Source organism: Pinus tabuliformis, chromosome 3_1, assembly GCF_031772625.1.
Source record: "Pinus tabuliformis cultivar Carrire ecotype Pingquan chromosome 3_1, CPIR1, whole genome shotgun sequence".
In the NCBI taxonomy this organism is placed as follows: Eukaryota; Viridiplantae; Streptophyta; class Pinopsida; order Pinales; family Pinaceae; genus Pinus; species Pinus tabuliformis.
In genome coordinates, this window is record NC_142301.1 from 258,754,195 (window position 1) to 258,777,785 (window position 23,591).

At 40.4% G+C, this 23,591-nt stretch overlaps 1 protein-coding gene across 10 annotated transcripts in view; it reads right to left on the reverse strand.

The window, feature by feature from the left end:
• Positions 1-23,591, reverse strand: part of LOC149186784 (UDP-glycosyltransferase TURAN-like) — a 317,893-nt gene that overhangs the window by 62,015 nt on the left and 232,287 nt on the right. For 7 of the 10 annotated variants that reach the window (XM_089411126.1, XM_089411130.1, XM_089411128.1 and 4 more), the window contains 6 exons: positions 23,199-23,542; positions 15,862-16,028; positions 15,575-15,685; positions 15,411-15,472; positions 15,191-15,243; positions 14,941-15,016 (listed from right to left, as the gene is read on the reverse strand). In XM_089411126.1, coding sequence (XP_089267252.1) covers positions 14,941-15,016; positions 15,191-15,243; positions 15,411-15,472; positions 15,575-15,685; positions 15,862-16,028; positions 23,199-23,542 — 813 coding nt within the window. The remainder of the gene's footprint in view (positions 1-14,940; positions 15,017-15,190; positions 15,244-15,410; positions 15,473-15,574; positions 15,686-15,861; positions 16,029-23,198; positions 23,543-23,591) is intronic. The other 3 variants (XR_016255715.1, XR_016255716.1, XM_089411129.1) reach the window with 3 other exon arrangements.

Consider the following 23,591-nt stretch of genomic DNA (forward strand, 5'->3'; position numbering starts at 1 on the left):
GAGCATCCACCACAGCAGGCCAGTGTACTCAATGAGATTTGAACTACGGTCTCCCAGGCTTCGCCCAAGTAGACTTACCGTCAAACCACACATCACTGTACTTTAGTTCATCAAGCAATTACCAAAGCAATATACATAAAACAATGGACACCAAATGTAGGCTCACAGCTAGGGCAAAACCCCCCTCTAGGGGAAAACCCAGTGAGTATTTCTTCCTTCAATAGTTATATGGAGATATTCCAAGACTCTTGAACTTGACACAAACTTTCCTCCACACCAAGTCAGCCTTCTTCCTTACTTGCAGATGATCCTTCTTGACCTAGCAACAACGGCAACACTTTCTTCGACCTAGCAACTTCGATCTTCATTGAAAGACTTTCATCTTCATTCAAAACCTTCGATCTTGGCCCAATACAACTTCTTGAGGTGGCAGCATCACACGGAAACTGGCTACGGCATCAACACGGCGACTCGCTATGGTATCACATGGAAACTGGCTACGGCATCATACGACAATTAGCTACAACATCAACAAGAGAACTTTGATCTTCCAAACTAGGGCACGAGAGAGAGAGATAGTTGCACCAAAGGTTCGATTTTCCCTTTCTCCTTCTAGACCAAACTCGCACTTCCTTCTCTTCCTTCTTCTATTTCGCACTTCTTCTGGCTTCAAGAGAGATTGAACTTGCTTGTGAGAGAGAGTGCTTCAAATGGAATTCGAATGGCTTCATTTATAGCCCTTTGGTGAGGTCGAATAGCCCTCCTAGAGGCCGACTTGATCATCTTAATGCCAACTTGGTGTGGAGACAACATAATTCATATTTGACTCAATATTTAACCTTTTTACATGATTCAAAAGCCTAAGAAGGGTCTCTTTAAAAGTACAATGACTCTATTGACTCAGAATAAATCCTAGAAGTCCTCAATGGGGACTTTGACCTAAAACATGGTGACCCAAGCATGAAACCCATGCTTTAATAAGTCACAATAATAATAATAAAAATTATTTTCTTTATTATTTTGACAAGTACATTACAAGATGACTCAAATACATTTAATGAAGACTGAACCTATTTACATTTTCCAACACTCCCTCTTAACTAGGGAGGTATTCATCATATACAAGTACAGGGAAGATCTCAACTATATGAACCATGAAGAACATTAGGCACCACAATGCCATGGACTAGATTCCTGACCCGGGCAATCTATCCATTGGTCTCTCAACAATTTAGGCATCACAATGCCACGGACTAGATTCATGACCAAGGCAATCTATCCAAGTGGGAATAAGGTGGACTCAAGATTTTAGCCTCTCTAGGAACCATCAAGCTTACTTACTAACCACCAACCCAAAGATCCAGGTGTGTATCCAAAAACAGAGCTCTATAATCAACACCACCTTTCCAACTTTGGGACTTAGACATCAACACAAAGTGTCGGCCAAATATTCTCCCAAGCAAAGCTTCACTCACAAAGCCTCTCCTTGATCCAGCAGATCATGGACAACAAATCTCTCCCGATCAAACCAATCGATAACCATCATGTTATCAAAACCTTCAAGAGATTTAAACACAACCCCAATCACATATTCAAAAATAAACACAAACCTTTGGGGTTTTCCTAATGTTGCTTCTCAACCCAGTGGCCTATCAACCGAACCTTTGATAGAAGATTCCTCAATCATACACTTTCCTTTCCTACTTCTCATGCAACAACATATCCTCTGAAATTCATTAATCAAAACCAAGCTATGCCCTCCCTCTCAACCAGGGAGCATCTCTTTATCCAAACTCCCTCTTAATCTCAAAGAGATCAACTTCTTCTTTTCATCATCGAAGAATCTTTCGTGGCTTCCAACCATTTCATCAGAGTTATCATCATCCCCATCATGCTTATCACATCAACAAACATCTTCACCATATTGAAGATTGTGTACATGCACAACTTAGATAGCAAGTACAACCAAATCTATAGAAGCATGAAGTTAGCCATATCAGAATTACGGAAGCATTTCAACCTTACATATATCAGATACCCAAACTTAAACAAGAGACACATACTCTTCAACATCTTGCTAGGGACTTTGTCATAAACCCTAGACTACTTCATAACAATTTTCATTCCATCTAGGGTTTCAATGTTTCTTTCAAAGGTGTGACATACCCTACTACAACATATAGCAAACCCTAGAAACAATTCAAACAAATATAGATCTACAAGGCAACTAGGGATTCATACAAATCCTAGATTTCATACAAAAGAAACAATCAAAGCCAATCATAGCTTAGTCATTAACATGACCAACTTCCACTAAGGTTAGTTGCAAACCCTAGATTTTCAATCAAATATTAATCCCAACTAAAACTTAGATTTCAGCAATCTCACATAAATCTCAAATTATCACATTGTCATCATATATAAGAGATTTTTACTTCTATTAAGTTTTAACTCCAAAACCCTAGAATCTCACAAATATTATCATCCTAGAAAGACAAACTTTGACTAGGGCTTAGTTCCAAACCCTAGGATTCATGCCCACCAACAAGAACTTGTCTTGACGATGAACCACATTCGTTGGTTCAAAACGCGTCGACAAAAGCATCCCAATGTGATTTACGCCGAAAAATCTTCTCTCAAAACTTGATATGGATCACAGAAGCCTAAATTCAATAAATAGGTCAACTCATACATCTAGGACTTCATCATCATGCATAGGCATTTCATATCATGTGTTAGTCAAACCCAACTTCATAAAGATCAATAAGAGTTGGACTAGGGTTTGATCAAACAAACACACACTTACAAAGGAAATCATTTCTAAGACATTATAAGGGTCTTGCTTACACATTCCACCAAACCCTAATGAGTTAGGGTTTCAATATAGGAACATAGCAAACCCAAGAATAACAATATTCCAAAGGTTCAAGATTTTAGACTTTATCATTCAACCCTACCAAAATCCCAAACATGACATCATCAATAAAAACTTTCAAATAGCATTTCTCAATAACCCTAAGCAGTTTAGGGTTTCACACATTACCATTAGCATACCCGTAGGTTAGGGTTTTCCAGAGAACCTTTCTAGGGTTCTATTAAATCAGTTAAGAATATGAGGAAGGTTAGATTTATCAGGTGATGAATCACCCAAAACAAGAATCAATGTGATTCAATATAGCTAGACACAACAATATTAGTAATAGATTGTCAAATGAATAAACATTTATTATAAATAAATCAATGTTATAAAGCGTACCTTTGCTCTTGGAAAAACCTTGTCTTGGGAGGTCCTCTTTCGTACTCCTTAAGAATACAGCAAATGTTTTCCTTATCAAGACAATAGAGGGAGAATGGTGATTAATATTTAATATAATCAAAACTAAATGAGTACATGGAACCAAAAACTGAAAGGAAATGAGATACTTATCTTTGGGAGTTGTTGGGGGCTCCCTCTAGAGCTTGAGGGATACCTACAAACTTATAAAACAAAAGAAAAAGTATTTTCCAAAAACATGTTAAAACCTAGAAATTCTAAAAATGAAAAATAGTATATCTAAGACTAAAAGCAAAGGACTTACTAGTGTAAGTCCCTTATGTCAGATTCTTCAGGTTTGGCTTTCTTTAGGTCTTCTTCTTCAGCAATATGGGCTTCATCTCTTTCTCTCTTCTTGTTTCTTGGATTGTCGGGACAGTCACTTGTCTAGTGACCCTTCTTATGACATTGGTAGCATTCTACCTTGGACATGTCTACTTTCTTCCTTGGTCCTTTTGAATCCTTTCCCTTGTGTTGAGCAGTGTAGGCATTAGATACTTCTTCACGATTGGCAACTAGAGAGATCCTCAATTCTTCTTGACTGCAAGCAGTCCATAGTTCTTCAAAAGTAGGATCTTCCTTCCAACTATTAAGTCCTACAGAAAATGCACCCCAAGTAGGTGGCAATCCTAATAGGGCAGTGACCATGAGTTCTTTGTCTGGAACAATTTCATCAATGGCCAAAAGATCATCTCTAATTCTTGCTATTTTCACAAAGGAGGAGGACATTGTATCTTCTTTAGCCATCTTTGTGGTCCTTAGTTCATTCTTCAAGCTTGCCACTTGACCAATGTTCTTAATAGTGAATAACTTTGACAAGGCTTCATACATTTCCTGAGCATGATTGATGTTGGCTATAAATGGGACAAGATTATCCTTTATTCCTTCTACCATTAGAGTCATGGCCACCAATTCTAATTCTTTGAATTTTACTTTGTCAGCATCACTAGAGTCATTTGTAGGCTTCTTTACTTTTCCTTTGACCAAGTCTAGTACCTTGTTCTTTTCAAGGATGAGGTCAATCCTCTTCTTCCAAGACCTATAGTTTGAGGCTCCTTCAAGTTTGTTCTCTCCCTTGATTGTGTTAGACATCTTCCTTGAATATAGTGGAATTCTTCCTTGAAATAACGTTTTTGAATGATTCCTTGATCAAGTGCTTGAGACTGCCTTTTTCTTCTTTCTTCACCAAAGCTCTGATACCATGTTAGAAAATCAGAAAGGCAAAAAGATTTTCTTATTCTTGATAATTACTTGTGATGTTCTTGATTTGTTATTACGTTTCTTTATATCTTCTTTCTTTTAGTTCATCAAGCAATTACCAAAGCAATAGCACATAAAACAATGGACACCAGATGTAGGCTCACAGCCAAGGCAAAACCCCTCTCTAGGGGAAAACCCAGTCAGTAATTCTTCCTTCAATAGTTTCTGAAGATATTCCAAGACTCTTGACCTTGACACAAACTTTCCTCCACACCAAGTCAGCCTTCTTCCTTACTTGCAGATGATCCTTCTTGACCTAGCAGCAGCCGCAGTAGCGGCAACACTTTCTTCGACCCAACAACTTCGACCTTGCCTTAGAGACTTCGATCTTCACTTAAAGACTTTGATCTTCATTTAGAACCTTCGATCTTGGCCCAATACAGCTTCTTGAGGTGACAACATCACACGACAACTGGCTATGGCATCAACATGGCAACTGGCTACGACATCAACAAGAGAACTTCGATATTCCAAATTAGGGCATGAAAGAGAGGGATAGTTGCACCAAAGGATAGATTTTCCCTTTCTCCTTCTTCTAGACCAAACTCGCACTTCCTTCTCCTCCTTATTCTATTTTGCACTTCTTCCGGCTTCAAGAGAGATCGAACTTGCTTGAGAGAGAGAGTGCTTCAAATGGAATTCGAATGGCTTCATTTATAGGCCTTCGGTGAGGTTGAATAGCCCTCCTTGAGGCCGACTTGATCATCTTAAGGTCGACTTGGTGTGAAGACAACATAATTCATATTTGACTCAATATTTAACCTTTTTACATGATTCGAGAGCCCAATAAGGGTCTCTTTAAAAGTACAATGACTTTATTGACTCAGAATAAATCCTAGAAGTCCTCAAATGGGGACTTTGACCTAAAACATGGTGACCCAAGCATGAAACCCATGCTTTAATATGTCACAATAATAATAATAAAAATTATTTTCTTTATTCTTTTGACAAGTACATTACAAGATTACTCAAATACATTTAATGAAGACCGAACCTAGTTACATTTTCCAACACTATCTTCATGTGATCTTTAAGCTGCCATCATAATTCTGACCTTAGCTCTGATAACATGTTGAGAAATCCATTAGGCAGCAACTTAGGGTTTTCTTGAATTGATTTCCTTATTATGACATTATCTTGTGATATTTACTTATTAGTTCTTCTTTCAAATTATCTTGTTCTTATCATCAAGACTAATGCCAATCAATGAAGATCACAAACAAAAGAGAACACAGGATGTAGGCACTCAGCCAAGGAAAAACCCCTAACAAGGGAAAAACCCAGTCAAACACTTCACTAGTAGACTTAAATCAAATTGAGACAAACGAGACCTTTTTGGCCAAGACAAACTTTCCTCCATCCACGAAATCGGGCATTCAAGAAGTCTAAAGTCAATATGAATTCAACTTGAATATCCAAACCAAATGGAGTCTCCTTTCTGCCACCTTTGAAATCTTCGGCCTGCATAGTTATCTTTGCAACTTCGCACTTCTTACTTTAGTTCATATTGCTCATTTAGGTAGAAACAAGATGAGATAATGATCTTCTACTTCTTCGTTGTCCTTTATTCCTATAATGAAGTAGATCTCTTCTTCTAGATGTTTTCGCACTACATCTTCCCTTGTAATTATAGATCGAGTTCATCTTTAGATTGATACCATACAAGGTTGAGATTTCTGCTTATATATAGTCTTCTAGATCGAATCATCTTCAATAGGGCCCAGTTGCTAGATGTTTGAGACCAACTTGAAATTCCTTGAAGCCGACTTGGTGGAGTAATTACATAGTATAATTTTTCTTTCTTTTAACATAATAAGCCCAAAAAGGGTCTACAACAAAAAGACAATGATAATGACTTGAGACACAAACCTAGAAGCCTACAATGGAAGCTTTGACCTATGGACCAATGACCCAAGCATGAAACCCATGCTTTAATAAGCCAATTTTTCTTTTACAATAAAAATTCCTTTTTCTTTCTTTTGACAAATACAATTATGAAGACCAACACTAGTTACAATCTTCAACATAGATGAGGATGCGTCTCGCCATGAGAGACAACGGGAGGGATTGCATCATTTTTCCAGCCCTTACAGATGGGATACAGGCTTGTTTGATCCATTTGGAGACCCACAAGGATGTTTTGTGCCCCCATAGCCTCTTGGGGGCACCACAGGTCATTTGCTTGGATATCAAGGGGCCAACCCCTTTATCACTATGTTTGGAGCTCATTCATTCAACTTGGCACACATTGCACTCCACTAGGCCATTCAATGGCCCTTCGACCAATTGTATCTATTAGTTTTCCCTCTTGGGACGTTTATTTTTGTATTATGGAGTTATCTTGGTGGGCTTGTCACCAAGGAATGTTATTTTGGCACATAATTTTATTAGTTGGGGCATTATTAGGCAAATTGAACCCCTTAGGGAGGATATATATTGATGTGATGATCATTTCATTTGATCATCACTTGGATTTGGGTTGGTATCCATTCTTGAGAATTTCGCATTAGCTACTGAGGATGAATTGGAGATTCTTGGATGCATTTTGATGTTTGGATTGATGATATTCTATTTTGGAGCTTCTCCCTTGCAAATATAATGGATGGCTATGCTTTTTGTGCCATGTAAGTTTCTTTTCAAGCGAAATTTTTAATTTATGTTTAATGTATGGAATATTGCATCATGATGTTGCTTCTGCTCTAAATTTGTGTGAAAATCACGAATCACCTAGTAGTCTTGATCTATTGCATGCAGTATTCATTGGGCATGAAAAGTGGATGTTCCTAGGGGCAACCATTGAAGGTTCAACCTCGAAACTCCATTAATTTGTCAAATTGAAGTATAAATCCTTGTTGTAGTTGGGTAGCTGCTTCATTAGGGCATGCAAAGCTACAATTAGGCTCCTTGATAAAGAAAAAACCCTAAGTCAATCTAATCCTTGACTCCATTTCTCCCAATAGGCTAGGAATTGGTTTAGTCCTCGGCGATCACAAAACCCAAGATATTTTTCACCTCCTTTTCTCCTTTTTCTAAGCCCTAACCCTCGGGTCTCCTAGGGCATCACACAAAATTAATTGTAGCCATCAAAAATTAATGAAAATTGGTCTAGAAATGGGTTGTTGTGTCCTTGAGAGATCCTCCAATTTTGAAGCCATTCCGACAGTTGAATCTCAAATTTTTCCAAGCCCTAGCTCGAAGACCATTTCTCCCTAGGTTTCTGTTAAATTATGGTATGTTCTATGTTTTAGCGCAGTTTACTTCTTTTACTTTTATTAGCCACTGATTAGCAATCACAACATAAAGTAAAATGCAAATAGAACATTAAATGATCGACAGAAAACAAGCCAAGACAAGACACACAAGATGTGGTGGCTAGCCAGGGACAAACCCCAATGTGGGGAAACCCTTTGATCAAATCTTCTTTTATCTTCAATAGTTCAGCAGAGAGAAATTTTATAACAGCAGCAGCAAAACCCTAACCAGCAAAGTCAAAGTTGGTCAAACAAGTCAGATTTGACCTTCAATCAGATTGGTCAATATCCTAGTCAACTCGGCCTCCAACAACAAGAAGAGTCAACCCAAAACAATCTGAACTTACAGTCAGACTTCAGTTGACGCTAGACAGATCTGCGGTCAACCTTTTGACAGTCAACGCTGGTCAAACCTGAGGTCAGATCACCTCGGTTTGCGTGCCAAAATTTGCGCCCTGCCAAGGAGAAGCAGCCACACCTAATCCGCAGTCAAAGAGGAGTCCATGCTGGTCAACGCTAGTCAAAGTACCTTCCTGCAACCTTGGTCAAACTTGGTCAACGCATCCCTAATCAAAAATCTGTGTCTTCCTTCTTCAGCCACACGTGTGAGAGAGAGAAGCTCATCTAATGCGTAGGAGAGAGAGAAGATGAGTGATGAGATGAGTTGCAAATGACTCAACCTCTCTTCTATTTATATGAAACAATGGGCATGTGTGCCACACACTTAGTTGCTGGCCGACCTTGACAATTTGTCAAGTAATTAGAAATAAATTCATATCTCCATAAATACTCATCGGAATCGGATGATCTTTAGATCAATCCTACACCTCTTAACGAGAGGAATCTAGGAAAAATATCAGCAGCCATAAATAAGGTGACCCACATGGAATTTGGCCCTAGTTGCCAATTTTAACACTCCCTCTCAACTAGGGAGAAGTCCATCTGCAATCCATCTAACCGTCGCTACTATCCCAACCATCAAATGCACTACCATGCACAGCTTGGCCTTGCTCTTCTCTGCTCTGCTCTGCTTGAACTATGAAGAAGAAGAAATGATCAAGGATGTATCATACCATCCTCCATTGACCGGAAGTCAATCTCAGAGTGTGTCATAACACTCTCACTCATCCCAGATCAATATCATTGATCCCAGATCAATGGAGGTCATCCTAGCATAGGAAGTACGATAAATACAATGATGCGTCCATCGATAATACTACTATGGTCCCTAACCTCATTTCCTTGCTCATTGATTAGATGAGAGGTACTTCCCATGAGTCCCAGACTACATGGGTAGGATGCCTCGACAGGAGAACTAATCATCCTGTCCATAGGAGAACGAATCATCTTGTCCAATAGATGCCACGGAGAACTAATCATCGTGGCCCACAAGAGAACTAATCATCCTGTTCCATAGTCGCCACGGAGAACTAATCATCCTGGCCCACAGGAGGACTAATCATTGGATAGAAGGGTGCTCTCTCGAATTTGGTAGAGATGGAAAAAACCGTGGGATTATACTTGGAGTCGATGCCACCTATCCCAGAAAGGGTGTAGGGAATGTTACCCCTCAACTGAATGAGGGTAACTCTATTCATTTACAAGAATCTCTTTTATGTACCTAATCGCAAGAAGAACCTGGTGTTCATCTCGGAAATGGAAGTCGAAGGTTTCAGGGTGGCATTCATCGATGGAAAGGTACGTGTTAAAAAATAGAATTTTCAAAGATGCTTTTTCTCATGGGTTCAGGGTTGGCAATTTGTATCAAGTTGCAGGATGGTCCATTAGGGATCATGTCAATTGACATATCGCATCTATAGCACCGGAGGTCTACCTATGGGGCCCTACCTGATGTGAGTCAGATGGTGATGGGGATCCCTGAATTCAAGAAGAGAATGAAGGTACATGTATGAGATGTACCGAAGGAAAATCTTATAAGGGGACCATTTCCCTCATGCAGCAGGTCCACAGGTTTGGAACAACCCGAGGAGCTTGAGATTCATGATCAGGAATCTCATGTATACAGGTGGAAGAAAGCCCTTTATGGCTTGAAGCAAAACACCTCGGGCATAGTATGAGAGGATTGATAGTTGTCTGATGAAGTTGAGATTCTCTAGGAGTGAAACCAATCCAAACCATTACCCGAAGGTTGTGGATGATAGACCTCTCATACCGGCACCTTATGAGGATGACCTATTTCTGACAGGTGCAGACCCTCTCATTTGCAGAAGTAAGAGGGAGTTGGATTCCGGATGTGGAATGATAAACTGCAAGCCTGTGACTACCTTGAGGATCTTAACTTTCAGAAGTTATATGGGAGTGATGTCGGACCAGATTTGGGAAATGCCTCAAAGTTTCATAAACTCATTCGCGTTGATGTTCTTGGTGAACTTCCGTCCGGACATATGTTTTGCAGTTAGCATGGTGAGCTCATATTTGGTTGAGCCTCACTGGATTGGTGCCAAGAATCTTCTGAGATATCTTCGGGGCACAATCTCTCATGGATTGAGATACACTGCCGGAAATATGAAACTGCATGATTATTCGAATGCTGACTAGGCAGGCAGTGTGGAGGATCACTAGAGCACTTCTTAGTGCTGGTTCTCTTTGGATTCCGCTTCGATATCATGGATGAGTAGGAAGCAGAAGTCGGTTGCTATAAGCACCTTTGAGACCAAATACATAGCTATGAGTATGATCTCGTGTGAAGCTGCATGGTTGCAGAAGATCTTAAGTGAGCTATTTGTACACATGATGAATACCACTGTGATTCTCTGTGACAACCAGAGGGGGGATTCGATTATTGAGGAATCCCATATTCGATGGTTGCTCCAGCAGATAGACATCAAATACTGCCTTATCTAGGATATGGTAAGTCGATGAGCGAGGAGACTCCATTGCATTGAGACTAATGTACAGGTAGCAGACATTTTGTCAAAGCCCCGGGGAAAGGTCAAATCTGTGACTTTCCCAAACGACTTGGAGTCGTTGAGAGACCTTCTTATAAGGGTCCTGCATGTTGCATGCATTGAGCTCTGGGAGTGGGGGCTTGGGGTACTTACTGGAGCAACATACGACCACAGGGCGACTCACCCTCCCCTAGTGGTGCGCTATGTACAACATGACAGGTTCAACCTTCCCTTGTGATACCCTGTGGCGACTGTGGAACAGGATGATTAGTTCTCCTGTGGGCCGGGATGATTAGTTCTCCCGTGGCAACTGTGGAACAAGATGATTAGTTCTCCTGTGGGCCAGGATGATTAGTTCTCCCGTGGCAACTATGGAACAGGATGATTAGTTCTCCTGTGGGCCGGGATGATTAGTTCTCCCGTGGCGACTGTGGGGCAGGATGATTTGTTCTCTTGTGGACAGGATGATTAGTTCTCCTGTCGAGGCATCCTACCCATGCAGTCTGGGACTCATGGGAAGTACCTCTCATCTGATCAATGAGCAGGGAATTGGGTTAGGGACCATAGTAGTACTATCGATGGACGCATCGATGTGTCTACCGTACTCCCTATGCTAGGATGACCTCCATTGATCTGGGATCAGTAAGAGTGGTTTGAGACACTCTCTTGTGATATTGATCTCGGGCCAATAAAACTAACTTCGGGCCAGTAAGAGTGATGTGACACACTCTCTTCAAATGAAACTGACTTCGGGTCAGTAGAGAATGGTATGAGACATTTTCGATCAATTCTTCTTCATCATGGTTCAACAGAGCAGAGCAGAGCAGAGCAGTGCAGGGCACTTATGGCAGAGATAGTACAATCGAACATATGGATCAGCGGATGGAGTTCTCCCTAGTTGAGAGGTAGTGTTAAAATTGGCAACTAGGGCCAAACTCCATGTGGGTCATCTTATTAATGGAAGACGCTGATATTTTTCTTGGATCCCTCTCATCGAGAAGTGTAGGATTGATCTAAAGATCATTCGATTCCGATAATTATTCATGGAGATATGAATTTATTTGTGTTATGGGACAATTCGTCAAGGTCGGCCAACAACCAAATAAACCCCACTTGTGCTCAACATTTTAGTATAAATAGAGGTGGCCTTCAAGTCATTTCAACACACTTGGGATCTCTTCCTCTCTACTTGTCTTTGGGTTTTAGTAGGAGGAGAGATCCTAAGGGATAACGCTACCCTAATCCAGAGGGCGGAAGCCGGAACTACCGGGAACTGCCCGGAATAGATGGAACTACCGAAACTCTTGGGAACTGCCGGGAAAAGCCGGAACTGCCGGGAATAGCCGGAACTGCCGGGAATAGCCGGAACTGCTGGAACAGTCGAGAAAGCTGACGCAGAGGGCAAAAGCCGGAACTGCCGAGAATTGCCGGGAACTACCGAAACTGTCGGGAACAGCCAGAATTGCCGGAACTGAGAAAACTGTCGGGAACTGTTGGAACAGGTGGGAAAGCTGACATAGAGGGCAAAAGCCGAAACTGTCAGGAACAGCCGGAATTGCCAGAACTGCAAAAACCGCCGAGAACTGTTGGAACAGGTGGGAAAGCTGACGTAGAGGGCAGAAGCCAGAACTGTCGGGAACAGTCGAAATTGCTGGAACTGCCAGGAACAGCCGGAACTGCCGGAACAGCCAGAGCATCTGTCTCCGAAGGAGAGCAACATGCAAGGGACAACTAACTAACATTGGGATAGTTGTATGGTACTTAGCAGCAAATACACCAAGCATGCAATGTTACAGCTAGCATGCAAGGGACAACTAGCATGCAACAGCAAGCATGCTAAGGACAACAAGCATGCTAGGGACAACAAGCAAGCTAGGGACAACAAGCAATCAAGATGCAGCCAACACATAGGTCAGTATGGCAACATGGTGCAGCAGTGACACATAATGCAATACACTGATGGGTATAGTTATGATTAATGAAGCGTGATGAGATGCAGCATAGTGATGATGGGTGTAGCATGGTGCAGCGCGGTGAGGTGCAGCATGATGACGAAATGCAGCACAATAATAGGTGAAGGAGTCACCTTGGAGAATCAGTTGAAGCAACATGTCTTCAACTGATCTCATGTATCATCTTCTTAGAGATGATCTATGCTCTTATCTAGATAATTCAAAGTGTTGACTTCTGTTGTAAACGTACTATCTCTCTCTCTGTTGAACTATTGAAGAATATATAAGAAGAATTGATCAAGGGTTTCCCCACATTGGGGTTTGTCCCTGGCTAGCGCCACATCTTGTGTCCTCTTGTCTTGGCTTGTCTTCTGCAATTTATGTTTATGTTCTATCTGCAATTTACTTTAATGCTGATGTGATTACTAATCTGGAAAAGATATTGAGCTAACTGTGAAAATTGAAATAAATTGCTCTAAGCATAGAACATACCTAAAATTAACAGAAAGACATCGAGAGGGTTTTGGACTATTTAGCTTTGATGATGCTATTAGTGGAAGGACCACTTTGATGCCGCGTAAGTTATTAGAATTTAGGACTTCAGATTTTTAAATTCGCTTATGTCTTATTTGAAAGCTTAATTATGTTTCTCTATTTTCTGTTTTCCATTTTAATGAAATGTAATGCTTTCTTTGTTATTTGTTGTAGATGTTTGGTGGCAAAACTATGGTGCAGGGGCACCAAAGTTACAGAAATTTTCCATCACAATCCTCAGTAAAACATGTAGTGGTTTGGGATGTGATCGCAATTGGAAGGTATTTGAAAAAATACACTCAAAGAAACGCAACAAGTTAGAACTTCAAACTTGAATAGAGCACTTACATTTATTGTAATTTATGACCCTCAAGACACATTATCTTTTTTGAAACCCTCTTACGGGCTGAAGTTCTCATCTCTCAATGACTTGGTGTATGTCCATTACAATCTCTGACTATGGATGAGGCAAATTGACAGAACATCGGATGTGGATGCCATTTCCTTAGATAATATTGATGTATTGTCTAAGTGGAGAGTGGAATCCAAGCAGCCTATCATTGAGGAGGCACCTAGATGGTTAGAGGACGGACAAGCAGAACAACAGGTGGAGGAGGAGGAGGTGGGGCGGGAGGAGCAGGAGAATGAGGAGGTGGGGCGAGAGGAGGATGTGGTAGTATCAGCACCACTTTTTGGAGAGACTGATGAGCCTAGTCATATACCCACGAGTCACTATTAGACACTTGTTGCAGTGCCAGGGCTTTCTTTTGTTAGGGGAAGGTCTGGCAAACAGCCCATCATCTTTTCCCATAAAAGGGGGAGAGGGCATTAGCTAGCTGCTAGTTTTGCTTTTGTTGTCATTGTACATCTAACTCATTATGATGAGATACATTTATATGTCATGTCATTTTGTATTGGTTCTCTATTTTTGAGTCCTTGATTGGACAACTATCAGACTTTAGGATTCAATATCGACTATGATGGATCATTTTTTATTTGGCATCCACTATATATATATATATATATATATATATATATTTATCAATGTTTTCTCCATGTTTATGTGGCAATGTGTTTATTTGATGTTGTTGTTGCTTTATATGTTTAACACTTTCTTAAAAATGAATATATTATGTATTTTTTTATGTTTTCCATTTTTTCCGAATATTTTGCCGATTTTTCTGAAACAATGTTTTCTGGATCCTTGCCGATATTTTGCCAATTCCGATTTTTTCAACATTGGTCCAGACTCTATCCAGCCACCTGAGCCTTTCTTGTCAAACTGCCCAGCAGAAAGCAGATAGAGGAAAGACAACTCATGCGTGTAAGATAACTAGCATAAAGAAAAGGAAAGCAAGGCAGAATGAATAGCAGGAAGAGATAGGAGGATAAATCTTGCCTTACTACAAATCCCCAGATATGCATAAAATATCCAACAGATTTACTGTACTTGTTAAATGTTTTCATGCCCATTTGGTATTTTAATTTTCATGGTGACATCCAGAAAAAATTTAAATTGGAAAAAAGAACAAATATATCTCTGCATTCACCCGATAAACTGGCCTTGCATGCAATAAAAGGTACTAAAGAACATGCCAGTATTTGTGCAGATTAACTCTAGAAGCAACTATTTCTGTCTCAATAAGTTTACAAATCCTCTAAAACAAGTGAGATAAACAAGTATCCTGTAAGGCATTCTTGAAGCTCAAAATCTGTCTTACCAATAGCTGATCAGCCAGCTCTGAAGAGGAAGCGAATAAAAGGCCATTTTCATCAACGTTGACAAGCTCCTTTATGCTTATCATGCATTGCAAAAATGAAACTAAAAATAAAAAACTGTTCAATATACATTAAATAAAAGCAGTGTTCTTAAATATGAAACTGAATTATCTGAATTATCATCTAATGTGATAACATCAGAATGTTGAATGAATAATAATTTATAAAAGATCTGCAAAAGAGAGAACCTACCATGAATATGAAACAGCACACACTGGTAACCCACATCCAAACATATCTACAACCTATGCCACATCAAACATCACTGTTACAAGTAAAACCATAAATTACTTCCTTGAAAATTTTCCTCACAAGGATATGCATATGGATCTTACACTGCAAGATCTATTTTTCAAGTTTCAGCAATTCAAAATGAAAAAAAATTAAACATTCTTAACATAAATGGTGAAACCTTCATAGGGAGATCTAATCCAGATGAAGATGTATGCAGACAAACACCTAGATCAGCTGATCCTGGAAATCACCATAATTAATCAAGATAAACATAGATTTCAAATCAACTATGAAATTTCAATAATAAAACTTCGAGTAACCAATATTTAAGATATCTTTTACCAAGCAATAAAGGATAATCAGCAGCAGATAACCACATTGTACGAAATGCTACACGTTTGAGATGCAACTTCCTTATTTTCTCCTCATATTTTTCTCTTTCTGGACCCTTTCCTTTCAGTGCGCAACACTTCATTTGTCAATGATATACCTCATCTAACTCTATGCACTCTGATATAAGCTAATAAACCCAGTAAAGTAATAGGAATTATTCCAATACATTTCAATCCATGCTAAATTTGTACATTGTGCAAAATATTTTTAATGACTTCACAGGAGTACATTCGAACCTGTAATAATAAACAGCAATCTTGGAAATGAAAACTGCTTCCCCTTGGTAAAATCCTTCCAAAGACTTTCCTCTGATATAGAATCAAATTCATTTAAAATTGCAGCTACACGCCTATCATACATAATTGCTGCCTCCAAAAGAATGCTGAAATCTTCATCCGGAGTCCTACAAAATGGTTGTACAATTCACCAGTTAAATTGAGAGAAGCATGTTCAGACTCCACGCAGAATTAAGCAAACTTATATAGAACCATGCTTCAACATGGCCCAAGAAAGGTCAGGCCATTTTGAACCAAAATGAAATCTAACAGCATTCTTTCTGGCTGTCATTTTCTATCACGTTATTGTCTGTTGACTATTTCTTCTAAAAAAAGGTACCCTACCATACTGGTTTTTGAAGTGTTTATGATTATAGACACAATATACACAATAACTGTTAATTTTTGGTATGTTCTATGCTTAAGAGAAATTTACTTCAATTTCTTTATTATCCCAATATCAATATCCAGTTTAGCAATCACATCAGCATGATAATAAAATGCGGATAGAGAACATAAACATAAATAGTAGAAGACAAGCCAAGACAAGAGGACACAAGATGTGGCACCAGTCAGGGACAAACACCAATGTGGGGAAAACCTTGATCAATTCTTCTTATATTCTTCAATAGTTCAGCAAAGAAAGATAGTACAAATTTACAAATCTGATAATTTATGACAGCAGCAGAAAAGCCCTAACCAGAAAAGTCAACGCTGGTCAAACAGGGCAGAATTCTTCCTCTGAACAGCTCAGTCAAACCCAATCAACTTCGGCCTTCAACAGCAAACCCAAACAGTCCAAAACAGTCCGAAAAATTCAATCAAAGTCTGGTCAACTTAAGTCAAACTGCAGCCAGCAACTAGGGCAGTCAACGCTGGTCAAACTAGAGGTCAGATCACCTCGGTTTCAGTGCCCAGATCTGCGGCCAGCTAGGAGAAGTTGCCTCACCCAATCCGCAGTCAAAACAAGTCAACGCAAGTGGTCAATGCAGCCAAACAGTGTCCCTGCAGCTCGGTCAACGCTGGTCAACACAGTCAACTCCTTCCTTCGCACGTGTGAGAGATGGCTGCCCTAATCTGCATACCCAATCAAGTGAGGAGAGAGAGATGAGTGAAGATGAGGTAATGAAATAATGACTTGAGGTCTCCTCCTTTTATATGCAATGTTGAGGATGAATTGGGGATAAAAATGCTTGTTTTGCTTACTAGCCAACCTTGACAATTTGACAATAATACAAATAAATTCATATCTTCATTTTTACATGTCGGAATTAGATGATCTTTAGATCAACCCTACACCTCTTGGAGAGAGGAATCCAAGAAAAATATCCGCTGTCATAAATAAGACGACCCATGTGGAGTTTGGCCCTAGTTTTCAATTTTAACACTCCCTCTCAACTAGGGAGAACTCCATCTGCTAATCCATCTACTAGTCGGTACTATCTCTACCATCAATGCACTGCTCTGCTCTGCTGAACTAAGAAGAAGAAGAAGTGATCGAGAATGTATCATACCATTCTCTATTGACCCGAAGTCAATTCCAAAAGAGAGTGTGTCATACCACTCTTACTAACCTGAAGTCAGTTCCAATTGATCCCAAATCAATATCGGTCATTCTAGTATAGGAAGTACAGCAGTACACGATGCGTCCATCGGTAGAGTACTATGGTCCCTATCCTCATTTCCCTACACGTTGTCCAGATGAGAGGTACTTCCCATGAGTCCTAGACTGCATGGGTAGGATGTCTCAACAGGATACGGATGAACCACTCATCCTCCCTACATGTCGCAACGGGGTATCACAGGGGAAGGCTGAACCACTCACCCTGTACACAGCAAACCACTATGGGAAGGTTGAACCACTCACCCTATGGTTTCTCATCACTCCAAGTAGTACCCCAAGCTCCCTGGAGCTCCCAAAGCTCAATGTCCATATCATACAGGACCCTCATAAGAGGGTCTCTCCACAACTCCAAGTCGTTCTCAGAAGGTTAAGAACTTGACCTTCCCCAGGGGCTTTGTCAAAATATCAGTGACCTGCTCATCAGTCCCAATGTGATGGAGCCTTATTGCTCCTCGTTGTACCATATCTCGGATAAAGTGGTACCTGATATCTATGTGCTTGGAGCGATCATGAAATACGGGATTCTCTAATAATCGGATCCCACTTTGGTTGTCGTAGAGGATCACAGTGGTATCCAGCACATGTCCAAACAACTCACTGAAGAGCTTCCTCAACCAGACAGCTTCACAGGAGGCCATACTCGCAACTATGTATTCGGCCTCAGCGGTGCTCAAGGAAACCGACTTTTGCTTCCTGCTCATCCAGGATATCGAAGCAGAACCCAAAGAGAAACAACACCCAGAAGTGCTCTTGCGATCCACCACACTGTCGGCCCAATCAACATCCGAATAACCATGCAACCTCACATCTCCGGTAGTGTATCTCAGTCCATGAGTGATTGTGCCCCGAAGATATCTCAGAAGATTCTTGGCACCAATCCAATGTATATGATGAGGCTCAACCAAATATTGGCTCAACGTATTAACTGCAAAACATATATCCGAACAGAAGTTCACCAAGAACATCAATGCTCCTATGAGTTGACGATACTCAAAAGCATTTCCCAATTCAAGTCCGGCAACACTACCACATAACTTCTTGAAGTTAAGTTCCATCGGGGTAGTCACAGGCTTGCAGTCTACCATCCCAAATCTTTCCAATATCTTCACAACATATTTTCCTTGAGATAGGAAATTTCTTCTCGCTTTTGCCAGACCTCCAACCCTAGGAAGTAGTGCATCGGTCCTAGGTCCTTCATCTCAAATTTAGAACCCAACTCCCTCTTACAATTGTGAATGAGAGGGTCTGAACCTGTCAGAAAGAGGTCGTCCACATAAAGTACCAGTATGAGAGGTTTATCATCTTCAACCTTAAAGGTTCGGATCAGCTTCACTTCTAGTGAATCTCAGCTTCATCACATAGCTATCAATCCTCTCATACCAAGCCCAGGGTGCTTGCTTCAAGACATAGAGAGCCTTCTCCAACGTGCATACATGAGATTCTTGGTCATGAACCTCAATCCCCTCGGGTTTTTCCACATAGACTTCCTATTTAATCGAACCATGCAAGAAAGCGGTCTTGACATCCATCTGATGTAGGTTCTGCCCTTGTGAGGCAGCAAGGGCTATGATCGAGTGGATGGTGGTGTATCAAGCAACAGGTGCAAATATCTCATCATAATCTACACCTTTCTTTTGAGAGAAACCTCGAGCAACAAAGTGAGCCTTGAACTTTTTTGCGCTTCAATCAGCTCCATGCTTGATTTTGTAGAGCCACTTAGAGGTGACAAACGATTTGTCCAGGGGTCTAGGAACCACATCCTAGACATCATTCTTCATAATAGACTTGTATTCTTCATTCATAGCATCCTTCCATACTTGTTGCTTCACGGCTTCTTCAAATGATGAAGGCTCATTTTGAATGATAGTGCTCATAACGGTAAAGTATTCTTGATACCTGTTTGGCTTCTTGCTTTCACGGAAAGTCCCCCTTGGTGCAATATGTCTCTCGGCATCTTCGAGAGTCTCCCTAAGCCATGAGGGTCTCCTCTTAGAGGAGGAGGGCTCTTGGGGAGGAGGATCAATAAGATCCATAGGTTCATCAACATCAGGCATCGTCTCATCCTCTTTTTCATCCTGTTTTCCGGTGTCAGCTTCTTTGTCCTTCCTTGGAATAAGAAGGTTGTTGATCTTGTTGAGGGCCATATCTTCGTCAAAGGCGGCATCATGACTTATCTCAACTTCCCTTTGACCAGCTACATATATTCTATAGCCCTTAGAATTTTCACTATAGCCCACAAAGATTCATTTCTTCCCTGATGCACCCAATTTGCTTCTTTTCTCTTTTGGCACATGAAAATATACGGGACATCCAAAAATTCTAAAATGAGAGACATCGAGTTTCTTACTTGTGAACATTTCTTCGGGAGTCTTGGAGTCCAATGCTTGATGAGGGCATCGGTTTTGAACATACACGACAGTATTTGCAGGTTCGGTCCATAGTAACTTTGGAAGCCCTTGATCATGAAGCATGGCATGAACAGCTTCTACAATAGTACGATTCTTCCTTTCAGCCACACCATTCTGCTCGACAGTGTATGGTGTTGTGGTCTCCCTCTTAATGCCAACTTCTCTGCAACAATCATGGAATTCATTTGAATCGTACTCAGTACCATTATCGGTCCTCAATATCTTGATTCTCTTCTCAGATTGGTTTTCAATCATGGATTTGAAGTGTCGAAACCAAGTGAACACTTCATCCTTCTTTTTCAAGAAGTAGATCCAAGTCTTGCGAGAATAGGCATCCATAAAGGTGAGATAATATATGTCTCCTCTTAAAGAGTTTATGGGCATCATACTAGATATGTCGGAGTGGATCAATTGCAATCTATCGATGGTCTTGCTATTATTGGAGGGGAATGGTCCCCTTGTAAATTTTCCTTCAGCACATCCCGGATATACACCTTCATGCTCTACTTTGAACTTGGACATACCTGTCACCATCTGTCTCACATTGGTTAGAGCCTTATAATGAAAATGGGCAAACCTCCGGTGCCATAGTTCAGATTGTAGAGATGTGTCACAAGACATGGCTCCCAATGGACTTCCTCCAACTTGATACAAAGTGTCAATCCTAAACCCAAGAGAAAAAGCATCTTTAAAATTCCTTTTCCAAACACGTACCTTCCATCGATGAATGCCACCTTGTATCCTTTTTCTTCCATTGCCGAAATAGACATCAGGTTCTTCTTGAGATCAGGTACATATAGACTTCTTGTAAATGAATCGTGTTACCTTGATTCAATTGAAGGGTAACATTTCCTACTCCCTTCACGGCATAGGTGGCATCGTCTCCAAGAATAATCTCCAAGTTTGTCTCCTTCTCTATCAGATTAGAGAGAGCTTCCTTGTATCTGATGAAGTGCCTTGAGGCACCACTATCAATTAGCCAATTCCCCAAAGTGTCTAGAGGAGAGGTAGTGGAGAGGATCGATATAAGATAGTACTCCTTTTGCTTATTGTTAACAACATTTGATTCTTCATACCTAGAGTTCCTTGCTTTCTTAGAGGGTTGACCATTTCCTTGATGTCCCGCATTCCTTTTTCCTTTGCCATTGAACCTACCATTCCTTTGACTATTGTTGTTTAAGTTACCTTGGGAATGATTGTGATCATCGTCATGTGATGTGTCCCTTCTATTTGGACACTCCTTTGCATAGCGGCCAAACTTATTGCAAACAAAGCATCTGCCTTTCCTTCCACCCTTAGATCCATGCTTTCCATTGAAATGACTTTTAGACCCTGCATTATTTCTCCTTTTGGAATGAGAGGAGAAAGCGGTGGGGTTGCTTCTATTAGAAGGCATCTCTTACTCCACCATTCTTGTTTCTTCTTGAATGCATCTCGTCATCAATTCTTCAAACCCTGGAATTCAATCATTATTGAGAATAGTGGTTCTAAATATATACCACTCAGGTGGGAGTCCTCCAACGGTAGTGATAGTAAGTTCCCTGTCAGGAATGACCTCTCCAATCGAAAGTAGATCATTCTTGACCTTAGTGATCCTTAAGAAGTAGGATTTAATATCCTCGTCCTTGCCCTTCTTAATATCCTTCAACTTATTTTTGAGAAATAAAATTTGATTTGCATCACTAACCTTGAACATGCTGACCAACCTGTCGTAGATCTCCTCGACGGTGTTCAAATCGGAGATGTAGGCCACTAGACGCTTGTCAATGGAATCTCTGATAATCTTCTTCGTTTTGACTTCAGCCTTATTGTACTTGGACTTTGTAGCAACTGGTGCATTTGAAGAAGGCTCAGGGATTTTCCCCTTCACATAATCCAACACTTCTTATTCTTCCAATGTCAGATCAAGAGGCATCTTCCATCCATGATAGTCATACTTTTCACGGAGCTTGTCTTCAACTGGGAAGTGGGATGAGGAACCCATTGAGCCTTTTGTCCTTGACCAACTGTCTTCGACGATTGCTCTTTCACTCTTGCTTGGGCTTTGTCTTCACCTCAGCTTTGATATCATGTTAATATTTGGTATTTTCTATGCTTAAGAGCAATTTACTTCAATTTCTTTATTAGCCGAATATCAATATCCAGTTTGCCAATCACATTAGCATGATAGTAAAATGCAGATAGAACATAAACATAAACAGTAGAAGACAAGCCAAGACAAGAGTACACAAGATGTGGCACCAGCCAGGGACAAGCCCCAATGTGGGAAAACACTTGATCAATTCTTCTTATATTCTTCAATAGTTCAGCAGAGAGAGTACAAATTTACAAATCTGATAATTTATGATAGCAGTAGAAAATCCCTAACCAGAAAAGTCAACGCTGGTCAAACAGGGCAGAATTCTTCCTCTTAACAACTCGGTCAAACCCAGTCAACTTCGGCCTTCAACAGCAAACCCAAACAGTCCAAACAGTCTGAAAAATTCAGTCAAAGTCTGGTCAACTTAAGTCAAACTGCAGCCATCAACTAGGGCAGTCAACACTGGTCAAACCAGAGGTCAGATCACCTCGGTTTCAGTGCCCAGATCTGCGGCCAGCCAAGGAGAAGCTGCCTCATGCAATCTGCAGTCAAAATAGGTCAACACAAGTGGTCAACACAGCCAAACAGTGTCCCTGCAGCAGCGGTCAACGCTGGTCAACTCAGTCAACTCCTTCATTTGCACGTGCGAGAGATGGATGCCCTAGTCTGTGTGCCCAATCAAGTGAGGAGAGAGAGATGAGTGAAGATGAAATGATGAAATAATGACTTGAGGTCTCCTCCTTTTATATGCAATGTTGAGGATGAACAGGGGGTAAAAATCTCTATTTTGCTTGCTGGCCGACCTTGACAATTTGACAATAAGACAAATAAATTCATATCTTCACTTTACATGTCAGAATCGGATGATCTTTAGATCAATCCTACACCTCTCGGAGAGAGGAATCCAAGAAAAATATCAGCTGTCATAAATAAGATGACCCATGTGGAGTTTGGCCCTAGTTGCCAATTTTAACAATAACAAAATAATGTTTGCAATTTCTTGATATGGTTTATTCTGATAACTATCAGTTCAATACTTATTATCAAGAGATATGAATGAATTTAAATCTCTGATGAATAAGATAGGCAGGTGCAGAAACTTCACACTATATGATTGAGTAATTAGTACTTACAAAGAGATCAAATAAAGAATTGCTGATTACTGAAGATCGTTAGATGCATTTACCAGCTAGTACTGCTCACAATAAGTGCTGGTCTGTTTTCATTCAATGAGATGCTCTCATCATCCTTGTGACCTTGATTGTCTCTTGCAACCACACGATTAGTAAAGAGGGTGTACTCCACCCTCTCTGGAGTTGTTATCATCCCTTGTTTATTCCATGCATCACAACTGACATCACAATCTGCTGCTCTGGAACATGAAGCACCAGCACCATCAGTCCTGGTGGCTAGACTTGTTGCATCTTGTGTTACTGAAACAAGCTGCATTCCTTGATCTATGTCACCATCACTGCAACAATCGTGGATGCCAAGTGGATTTGCAATATCCTTGTTCAATCTGCAGAATAACTACAGAAAGCCAAGAACGAACAAGATTTTCAAAATGCAAATACTAGTC